General features: G+C 33.7%; 1 protein-coding gene across 1 annotated transcript; it reads right to left on the bottom strand.

Moving 5' to 3' along the window:
- Positions 1 to 4,724: 4,724 nt before the first annotated feature.
- LOC18611605 (putative glucan 1,3-beta-glucosidase A) lies at positions 4,725 to 7,786 on the bottom strand. Its single transcript, XM_007047946.3, is given in 9 exon segments — positions 4,725 to 5,028; positions 5,031 to 5,120; positions 5,213 to 5,562; positions 5,745 to 5,894; positions 6,111 to 6,280; positions 6,387 to 6,545; positions 7,058 to 7,243; positions 7,348 to 7,467; positions 7,571 to 7,786. Coding segments are annotated over 9 exon segments (1,494 nt in total). The 5' UTR covers positions 7,751 to 7,786; the 3' UTR covers positions 4,725 to 4,939.
- Between the last annotated feature and the right edge of the window lie 4,391 nt (positions 7,787 to 12,177).

Here is a 12,177-nt window from a genome sequence, read left to right as displayed (position 1 = left end):
CAAAACAATAATAATTAAACTTTTCAGAACGGAATTAATTGGAAATCTTCCACAGTAAATTTATTTAATATTTTGTTATATAACTTTTTCTATGTGCTAAAAAAAATTGATAACATATATAAATAATAAATGCTTTGATCTTTTAATTTTATTTTTATAAATTATTGAAAAAATTTCAAACATCTAGAAATTATTCAAATCTCATTACAAATTCATATACGAAGCAACATGGTGAGTGGCCATATTTAGAATTCAAATTGACATGACATGCTTAAGAATCAAATCCCAAAATGATTTGATTTAAAATTATCATAAACCCAAATCAATCCAACATCAAAAAAGTCAAATTTTGAATGAATATATAATCTAATAAAATCCTTCAAGTCTAAACAGATGATTTATTTAAAAATATACTTTTAAGAATGGTTAAATTATACATTTAGTCTTTATATTATATAAAAAGTATAGATTTAATCCTTGTATAATAATTTGTGTGAACTGAATCTTTATACTTTATCAATTTGTTAATTTCAATTCAAAACTCTAACACCATTAAATTTAACTGTTAAATATACTGATGGTACATTTTGATCAAGCTGACATAGTATTAATACAGATGATGTGGCATAATGCTGACATGGCACAATGTTGACATTACTCATTTTTTGGAGAGAAATCTTAAATAAGTTTCCCCTTTCCTGAGTAATTCAAACAGAAATCTGAAACTCTTCCCAAAGTAACCCATACCGACAAAAAGGGAGCTCAAAAGATTTGTATTGTGGTTGTAAATGTGTTCTTGGCATTCATAGCAAATCTGGATAGTATTTTTCTCGCTGATTATCTCCAGATTTGCGTTCGTAAATGGGATTTGTGTTCTTGAGGCTTCATATATAGAGACAGTTAAAGCTTTGGCTGATTATCTTCAGAATAGTTAAAGCTTGCTCCGTGATGGCCATATTCCTCACTCATTTCACTCAATCACCAACTGTCTCCTCCGCTTGGCTACCTTTGACACCTTGTTCAAGGGCGGCCGCTGCTTCAGCAAGCTTTCGTTCGACCAAGTAATTATCAACTCTACTGATTAGAGACTCAATAAATTTATTTTGACCCTTCAAGAGATTTAATGTCTCGTTAAAATGAGCAAGCTTCGCGTCTAATTGCTTAGATTCCTTTGTTACTTTCTTTGTTTCATCCCCTTCGTTGCTGTTGTGCTTGTCTGATGCACTTCAACAGTTCAGTCATAGGATTTTAGGTTTTTTTTTTTTTTTTTTTTTATGTTCCTCCCTATCTTTTGGGGATACTTTCTTGTTTTTTCTCCTTTATCCTTTCATATGTTCATTTTTTGTTAATTTTATTTAATTTTTAATTTAGGATTAGGGTTTTTTTTAATTTCTTTGTTAAACGTATGTGGAGAGTCAATTTTTTTTCACCATATAAAGCTTTTGCCATGTCAGCATTTCTGCCACATCAATATATGCCACCTCAGCTACAAAATATCACATCGTCTGGATTAGTGTCATACTAGTTTGGTTAAAATGTCACAGCAGTATACTTAACTATTAACTTAACAATATTAGAGTTAGGAATTGAAATTAACAAATTGACAAAATACAAAGATCCAATTCACATTTATTGTACAGAAACTAAATATATACTTTTTATAGAGTATAGGGACTAATTGTATAATTTAACTGTTAAGAATTGATACTTTTATACTATTATAATTATAAGAAAAAATTTAATTAAAAATCAAATAACTTTCATATTTATATCATGTTACATTTATAAAAAAATAATTAATCAAACAAATTAATCTAAAGTTGGATTAATAAATATTCTGAAGCCTAATAAATTAGTTTTTCAGTTGGTAGTAACTTGAAAAATTTTCCATTCTATGGTCGGCACCAAATTAAACAGCATCATTATCATCGTAAAAAAAAAAAAAAACTGTTTTAATGGTAGAATTTTTGTTCTAAAGTATTTTTATTTATTGATCACTCCGATATTTTTGGTTCGTAATAATCGTCATCGTTCATACCAATGCGACCACCTTTCGCATTTCGTCTCTCTCGTTGTTGCCTATTACCTAACAAAATCATCAATGTTTATTGAAGAGAATAAATCATGTTGTTATTTTATTTTTCCGCTATATAGTGAGCAAAAATTTTAATGGCTGACAGCTTTGAGCTTTATAATTTAATGTTTTATTTTACTATTTTTTTCTAGATTTTGTTAATTAAAATATATATCAAATATGGCTTGAATTTTCCTGATGACTAATTATCTATTTTATTGATCATTTGAAAGAGATCTAATCAAATAATACACGTGCTATAGACTTTTCCTTTTTTACAGCTTTCAGTGGCAATTTGAGGTCTTTATTTTGTGCATGGGAAGAAGAGGGAACGCATGAAATAAGGCAGACAAATAAGAGAACAGCTACGTAAGTCATCTTTACTTTTCTTGTGAAATTTTACACTGTTAAATAAATATGCATCCAGTGAGTTTGAGCTGTGTGGTCACACCAACCATTTGATTTGCACCTTCATTACTAACGCACGGAGTACTTCCAAAATTTCTAGCCGTCCTCATGGGGCTCCTATTGGGAGACGCTTAAGCAAATGGCAACGTGATATTTGTCATTCCCTAATTACCGGAGATGGAAGACATTAGTTGCCCCACAGACGAGGGAATTGAAATTTCTTTTTGTCTTGCTGGAACAATCGATCTCACTTTGTGAATTGTGATTATGTCTTCTTATTAATAATAAGTTGATAATCTTATTGAGACGGAGTTGATTTAATTGATAACATCTTCCGTTTTCAGTAAATGATGTTGAATTTAAATTTTGTTTATGATTTATTTTAATATTATTAATAAAAGAATAATTTTTAGCATAATTTATATCGTCACATTTATTTATTTATTTTTATTTACAAAAAATAAATCTTATGAAGTTAAATGATACATTGATACGTAGATACATGCACGATTAATTTCGTAGTCCCAAAGTTTGGGTTGCGATTTTTGTTACGAAGGGACCCTTTGTCTTAACATTTTCTTTGGGTTTTTAAAGTCCTGCTTCGAGCTAATTGCCCCAAGCTCCAAAGATGAGGTCTTAATCCACCATTTATCTAGAAATTAGAATATTCTTCCCTAGCTTCCTCGTATGAAGTAACTTTGAAATATACAAAGTTATTTTCACATGAAGCACTCGAGGGGTGTGCTAGTGCTACCTTAGGGCATTCCATCCAGCTTGGTAAAGAAATATACAAAGCAACTTCGAAACAACAATTTCATTCACATTTTCACACTATATATCCTTCTTGCTCCAGAGCAGAGCAGATGTCAATGCACTTATTTTGTTCTTTGCTTCGGTGGAAAGGCTTAGGACCAATTCGGTGCATTGATCATCGTTACTTTTAGAATTTACGAATTTGTCTTTTCATTAGACAAGAGGTAGGGATAAGATAAGCTAAGGATTGTGGTGCATTAAATCAAAGTAACGTCCTGTTCTCGAATTTGTGATTTTATCTTTTCGCTGGACAAGATATTGATTTATTTTTTAAATAAGCTAAGAATTTCGGTGAGTCAAGTCGTCTTAGAATTTGCGATTTTGTCTTTTAATTGGAAAAGAGTTTTTTTTTAAATAAATTAAAGATTTTGATGAGTCAAGTCATTTTAAAATTTGTGATTTTACTTTCTCATTATACCAAAGGTTGGAAGAAGCCAAAGAGTTTGGTGCGTTGACCCAGTAAAGTCGGTTTTAGATGGTGGATTACGCTTCCGTCTGTGAGCTTGGTAGGGATGTCTTTCCTGTGTCTGGAGTGTCCTGGGCTCTCTGCGTCGGCACTGTCTGCTCCATCGGTCTGTTTCCTCTCTGTTTTTGCTTCGTGACTGCAGGATTGGGACTTCTGCTGTTTTTTTCCATGTTTCTCATTCTAGAATTTAGTTTAGGTTTTGTCTTGCTTTGGCAACTTCACTGTTGTTTGCCGCCAGCTTGTTTTGGGAGGAGCTGCTAATCGTTTTTTTTGGTTTGCTCCATTCTTCTCTTAGAGATTTCAGTTTCAGCCTTAACTTTTTAGTCCTGGGGCTGTTTTTGCTTGATGCTGCCAATTTCTTATTGTGCAGCCTTAACTCTTCAAGCTTGCTTCTATGCCAAAAGGAGTCTTTTACCAACAAAGTAGAAGACTCTCCATGGCATTCTAGGTGCAACCTCAAATAAACACCAACTTTCAAAAACAAAAAAAGATAAAAGGTTGATTTTTTTTTTTTAGAATAAACCAGGGATTTTAGTGAGTCAAATCATTTTAGAGTTTCTGATTCTATCTTGAGATAAGACAAAGATTTTAATGCATTGTCACAGAGTCAAATTGTTTCTGAATTTCTGATTTTATCTTTTCATTACACAAGAAGTTAAAGTACGAAAATACCATGTGCATGATTATAATCTTCTATTGTTTAAGTTGTTGTAATATTCCTCATTTTTGTTACTAACTTGTGATCAATCATAGATAACAGCTTTAGTGAAATAAAATGTAGCCCAGGCCTTGGACAGTTATGATCCCCTATACTAACTTGTTGGAGCAGCAGAGGAAACGATTTTTCATGCACTAAAAAAAGATTGTGTAAAGCCATTCGATTTGGGGAGAAATTGTGAGTTTTCAAAAAATTAAATGATTTAGTTGACAGTGCACCGCGACAATAGATTGGATTTGCGAGGATTCTATATCAAAGTCGACTTTATATTCCATATATGTTGCTTCAAAAATAGATTAGCATATAAGTGCAGGTTACATCTTAATTCACTATATAATATTGCAGAAAATGCAGTTTTCCTCCTTTTCCCTTGCATCAACTTTCAGCCAATCTCGGCGTCATTTATTGCAATTTCAAAGCTTTATCAAGTTCTTTCTCACTTGAGGCCCCCATTATGATTTCAAAGCTTTATATAGTTGTTCTCGATCATCCACTTGAGACTCCAGTGGTTTTGCGCACATTTGTAAGCCCAGTAGCCCCAACCAAAGTTGCACGACCATATACATCTAGTTGAGCTTGCGCAAATCTCTGGTAATCTTCTTTTGATGCATCGTTTCGTGCAAATTCTGCAGTCCATTCCCCTGCAAAAAATTTTCCCCAGCATGCCAAATTACTCCTATTTCATTACAAGAAAATTTGGAATATTGGGTTGGCAAACAATTTTTCGACTTACCAACAAAAACCAAGGGGCCGTTAGCTGAGGTCAAGGTGCTGAGATCGGAAGATCGTTGATTATTGATGAAATCAATGTTCTGTTGCACATTCATGTTGTTAAACCCTTCTGAAAAGAGGTTGTAGAAATGCACATCGATGACTACACGATCCAAGCTGCTAGCAAAGGAGAGGAGCTCCTTTGAATCAGTAGGTCCCAAACGATTTGATAAGATCACATAAGCATTTGAATGCTTCCTTACAGCGTCATATCCAGCTTTATAATACTTTGTAAGGGCATCGAAAGTGACACCCGGTGCCAGAGGCTCATTCATCAATTCAATTGCAGCCAAACTTGGTCTTCCGGTATATCTGTTTAAACAGCAAGGACTGTATTAGTAATTGGAATACTGAACATTCAGATGCAAGTATTCTCCTGATTAAATATGAGAATAACTTATCGTCCATTTCAAGAAATAATAGAACATGGCAAGACAAAAACTGGTCGATTAGTTAATTATTTTTCTAACAAAGAAGAGTGTTGCTTTCTTAACCTTGCTGCAAGAAACTCTATTACTGCAACAGTCTCATCGATGTTGGAATCTCCCCATTCCTGATAACCATCTCTTGCTCCGCTATGCTCATTTCCGTTCTGCGAGGCTTTGAGTGCATGCAGATCAACAATTACCTTCATCCCATATTTCCTGCATTTATTTGTGCATGAAGTTAAAGGATTGTTTACATTAAAGATTGACAAGTTTTTCGATTCAACATAAATAGGTTCATAGTGCATTAGGTTTGTTCTAATTCTAGTGTTAACAACATGTATAAGCCTATATCTCATTCTTGTCCGCATCATAAAAGATTTCTTGCAGATTTAATTCTTTGCTACATAACAACAGCATGGCTGAGCTACTTACTCTGCCCATGTGAAAGCCCTGTCTAAGGCTTCCAAGGAGCCTCCAACAAAAGGCTTTGGTGGGGTTGGATCCTGTGCTATCCACCATCCTACCGGTATCCTCACAGCAGTCAGACCATTTGCCGACATGAAATTGAAATCCTCCTCAGTGATGTAAGAATTCCAGTGATCCTGGGAAGCATAGAGTCATTTCTAATATATACTAGCATATGTATGATACCCTGCTAACTTTCTTGTATGTGTTCATTCAATCCATGTTACCGAGTAAGAGCCTTACCTGCATGACTTGGGGGGCTTTTTCTGGGCCATAACCATTTGTGATTTGAAATTCACCATGTAAGTTGTTTACTACGATTGTCATTTTGAACACAGATGGATCATTATCGTCCCAACTAGAGCCTGCATAATCTGCAGTTACTAATGTCTCCGATTGTGCCTAATTAAAAAGTGAAAGCAAAATAGTCAATGCCTTCAACTAACATTTGTTCCTCAAGATGGAAAATTATGGTATTGAAAGGACAGTCATCGAACAATTGTTGATTCTTGACAGCTGTGAACTTATTTCACACGACTACAGAACGAATTCAATTGGAGTAATTATAAAAGTTATATATGGACCAATTACAGCAGAATGCCATCAGAATTACATCTCTAGAAGGTACTGAACTGCGGTGAAGCATACTCCTGTATTGTAAATCTTCTTTACACAATTCTGATAGCATGAATTCCTTAGAATACTTAAATAAAACATCAAAAGTTTTGGGGCTTAAGAAACCTTAAGAGGTAAGCAACTTCAAGAAAATTAGAAAATATGATATCATGTTAAATTTTATGACTAGTTGTGATGCTTATTCTCCAATTTGAGATGCTTGACATCTCAAATCATAGATTTATAGCAACTGCAAGTTTACTAATCACAGTCAGTAACAGTCAGTACAAGAAAATTACCTGGAGGAACAACCCATTTGCTGCTCTGAGGCGAACTCGGTTGAGATCACCATCATTCCTTACAATCTGAAATGTCTCAGAATCGGTAGGTGTATTTGAAACAGCTTCTACACCTTGACTTCCCAATCCCACAAACTGCTTGTTAAACACTCTGAAATTAAAATATGTCTCGTTCACCCTCCACAACTGCATCAAAGAATGCAGAGGTGTATTAACAACTAATGATCTTTCTGGCGATTAGTTTGCATACAGCTATGCAAATCATGAAACCATCAGCTGAAAGAACAAACCCGGAAGGTTTCCCAACCAGAAGCTGAGGGACGGTTGGCTACTACTACTGTTCCACCACCATTTTCAGAGCACAGATACTTGTTTAGCTTTGTGGACAGAAATTGAACTTGAGTTCCATCCTACCAATATATTAAACATTAATCAAGAGTGAAAATCAGTGACTTCTATGACAATGAAATGACTGCAAACCCTTAAGTAAAAGAGAAGGAAAGCTATAAGTACCAAAAGATCTTTGTTAGTTATTCCATCAAAACGAGAAGGTTTCATCCATCCTTCGGTGACAAGCCAGTTGCCGAGGTTTACAGCTTTCAGTGGCAATTTGAGGTCCGTATTTTGTGCATAGGGAGAAGAGGGAACACATGAAATAAGGCACAAAAATAAGAGAAAAGCTACGTAAGTCATCTTTACTTCTCTGCTTGTGAAATTTTAGGCACTTGTGTACCTTGAATAAATACACATCCAGAAGCCCAAAAAGCAACCCCCTTACGATGAGTTTAAGCTGTGTGTTCACACCGACCATTTGATTTGCACCTTCATTACTGCACCATGAAAAAGTACTTTCTAATTTTCTAGTCGTCCATGTGGGGCTTCTAGGTTTACCATTATAATTTTGGAGATGCTTGAGCAATGGCAACGTGACATTTGTCAATTGGCAATTAGTGGAGACCCAAGACCATACGTGCCCCACCGCACAAGGGAATCGACCTCTCTTTTTTTCTTTGCTGGAAAGCAATGAACTTTTTGTTCCATTGACCTCCGTCAATACGTTGATGGACTTCGGTCTGATTTAATTGATAATATCGTCACTTTCCAATAAAATGATATTGAATTCGAGTTTTATATATAATTTATGTTAGTATTAGTTAATAAAATAAATAATTTTCAATAGAGATTAAAACAATATATTTACTTTTTATTTCAATTCACAAAAAAATAACAATCTTATAAAGTAGGATTAGAGGTATTGTTATGGAAGTTGTAACTTTTTCAAAAATTTTGAAAATTTTAGTTAGTATATATATTTTTTTAATGGTCTTGGAGAGTAGAATATTTATGGGGATGTGACTCTCAAAAATTTTAAAATTATTTATTTATTATATATATTTAAATACTCCTCAAAATAACTTTTTATTTAATATTTAATATAAATAACAAATAACATCACAAACATTAATCAACTTTATTCTAATTTTTAAGTTTATTCTCACCTCTTTCTCCCTCTCTCTTTCTTTTTCTCTTTTTGTCTCTTTTGTTTTTTTATTTTTATTTTATTCTTGTTTATGTAACTCAGCACTAAAACAAATTTCATTTTTTAAAAAATATTTATGAGCTTGTAAACTTGGATAAGAACCACTCACCACTATTATGAAAAATTAAAAAGAGGTAAAGTTTTTTTTTTATCTTCTTACTTCTATTCATTTATTTAACTATGTATTTGAAATTTTACATATCATATTTAACTATTTATATTTTATATATTATATTTTATAAATCCAAAATATATTGTCGAGTACAACCTTTTTGTAAGTTTTTTTTTAATCTATATATTATATAAAATTATTGTTTATTATGAATCTTTTGATTGTTGTTTAAATACAATATATTAATTTTAAAAATTTTATCCTTTTTCTTTTGTTCCCCAACAAAAGTTGGTTAGTTTTGCCCTTAAGTATGATGATATTTTAATACAGACTAATATAATAATTTTGGTTTAGTCATCAACTTTTATTTCGTCATAATTATTTGTTCATCAATTTTTGTTTATTTGTGTTTAATTCCAACAGAATTATTTGTCTATAAACTTTTTAATGAAGTCAAGTAAAACATGATTAACTTGGAATTAGATTCTTGGCAAATGACAGTGTGTGAGCATATGCATGCACTAAAAACAAAAAAAACACATTTTCTGTTAAGAGTCCTCGCTTTCGGTGACGTATAGAACAAGACGTTTCTTAAAAGAACAATTGACAAAACGAGTAGGTCCACTTTTAATTAATTCACTCAATTATGGTGGAAAAAAAAAAAGGCATGTTAAGGTGGGTTAGAAGTTGGCACAACTGCACAATTTAAGTGAAGAAAGAATATGTTCTCATCAACTTATTACATAGGCCTATGACAAGAATACTTTTTTATTGGGTTGCTTAGGGCCTATGGGCCTACCTTGTTTCAGTCTGAAAAGTGAAGCCCAGTACCTGTCCAAGCGTTGACATTGCTAAGCTCCCATCAAAGATCATTTATCCAAAATAATCTGCATAAAAAATCTTCAAGATTTTGCCTCCATCGAATATATTGTTTTTCTTTAATTAAAAGTGAATTTATATTTAGCTACGAGGATAATGTATAATCTTTATATAATGTTAATAAACAAAGCCGAAAGTTTAAACCTACTTTAAATAACATCCGGAAGTTGAATTCACAATCAAATCTTTATTTTAAATACTGTTAAATTTTTATAAGTTTAATCACAATGAAAAACAGCACGTGATTGAATGACAATAATATATAAAATTTATACACTAATTATGGGTTAAAATGAACTCTTAAAAAAAAATCATATTATATTTGGCTTAATCGGAACAAGTCAATAGACATGAGTGATTATCCCAGATTACCATACGTACATCTTACAACCCTGGCTGACGGGTTGATGTCATGAAACTTTTTCATTTGGAAAAAAGAAAAAGAATTGGCAGTTGTACTTGAATCATGAGATGAAATTAATAGTAGTAGTAGCACTTAGTAAATGATAATGGCGATGTGGTTGCAGAGAAAGACGAAACCTAACGTAAGCTTTGGATATGACATTTGTACACGCCAGAAGGTAAAAGGCAAACAAAAGGGGTAAAAGAGAGCTTTTATCAAAACTTACCCAGACCGAGCTGAAGTGTAAACACAGCTTTGGGTCACTTCGAAGGGGTTGGGTCATGAGTCATGAGTCATGACACACTCGATGGACCATGCAAACATTGACGCTAGCTCCTAGGATTGCCTTTTCAGGAGGAACCTACGCCCCCCTAATCGTGACCCTAAGTGTGACTAGTGAGCAGGGGTTGGTTCAGCCCCTTTCTGGCTAGAAACAAAATAATGCTATGGCTAGATAGGGGCAGCTAAGTTCTATCAGCGTAAGACTGGAGAATTTTGATTCTAGTCTAGCAGTGTAGGGCATTGGTTGTGGTGCATATGTAGGAATAGATATAGGGCATACGGAATATGCAGTAGAATTTCATTTAGTGAAAGAATTAAAATAATTAAGATACAAGTTTAAAGACCTTTGTTAAAAATTAATCAAGATTGGCAAAACAATTATTCAAAAGCTTAAATTGATAGGAAAATCCAAATATTAATTAAATTTCTTTACGTGTAAGTTGAATTAATAATTTAATAAACTCGGTATCTAAAATTTAAGTTTATATAAGCATACATGTAAGATAATTATCAGACAATCTATGATCTATACCTACTGTTAAAGTTAATTCAAGTGGATCAATTGGCTGTCATTTGGCAATTTTAGTAGTTCAGTTGCTCGACACTTTTGGGAATTTATTTGGATGACATGTGACATTTGAGAAGAAGAAAATTGGAAAGGGTTTGGCTATTAGTGTGTATGGGCTGTTTATTTTTTTTTGTACGAGTTTGTTGGTTTACGAGTTTAGGTGTTTATGTGTTTTTGGCTGCTGGGGTAGGGCATCAATTATTTGTTTCAAAGAGAAAGAAAGAAAGAGCGCCCGAGGGGAAGGGGCTGTCAGACTTGCGGATGCTCCAATTTATTTCTGGCATCTGCTGCGAAGCGTTTGGTCACGTTTTAATACAAAAAAGGAGCTGATAATAAAGGATGCTGAGGAAGAAGAAGCAAAGGACCCGGCAGGGGCTAGGTAGTGTAGCTATGACAGGAGAGGAGAGGACTGGACAAGTCTAATGGCAACGACGCTAGGCTCCAAAGCCCCTGAGCTCTACCAACGACAAGTCTGACGCTATAACTATTTTAACTTTTCATCGTTCACTTTAAGTTAAGGTTCACTTCAGCCGTCAGTTCAATCCTCAACGCCCCTTGCAGCCTTGCCACTGTACCTTTGCAGGCAAAACATTCATTTTGGATCATATTATTAAGACACGGTGAAACAGAAGGAGAAATTGTGCTCACAAATTGGTTTTGCTCCCGGGTTCTTTTGAGTAAGAAATTTAATTATGCATGCCCTCCAAAATCCTTTTGGATCGTTGCTGGCATACTTCCCAAAAGAGCAATGTGGGTGATGACTGATAACTTATATAGTAGTAGTAAGAATGTGATTATGCATTGTGATTGACTCATCTGATAAATTTCTTTTTAAAATACAAAATATGGTAAATGAAAAAGTGAAGTAGAGAAAAGGGATCACCATCTTTTTAAGCAGAAAAAGTTGCTGCATGACCTTTAATTTAATTGAATCTCAGAATCGCTTCATATCTACCAAATGGGCATGTACACCCCATGGCCATAACCCAGAAACCAAAACTATTACTGTGGCAGGTGCCCATGTGAAAAATGGTGGGTGGAAATCTAATACCATAGTAGATTAATAATCTCTACCGTCCTAATTGCTTTGCTGCTGCTTGATCTACTTTTGCTTCATTTCATACAAATGACTTTGTTTTGCTTCCAAGATAGGACACATTAACTGTCTACATCTGTATAATTCAGTATTGTCTTCATTTGGAGTCCCATTCCACCGTTTGCTTGCTATTACTATTGTTTTCACACAGGCAATCTTAGAAGTATTAAACTATTTATACATAACAGTGAAGATTCACTTTGTTTCTGGAAATGGGCAATTGCTTAGCTGCCAAATGTA

The sequence above is a fragment of the Theobroma cacao genome, chromosome 1 (assembly GCF_053813885.1).
Source record: "Theobroma cacao isolate CCN51 chromosome 1, ASM5381388v1, whole genome shotgun sequence".
Classification (NCBI taxonomy): Eukaryota; Viridiplantae; Streptophyta; class Magnoliopsida; order Malvales; family Malvaceae; genus Theobroma; species Theobroma cacao.
This window is presented reverse-complemented; position numbering and strand designations above follow the sequence as displayed.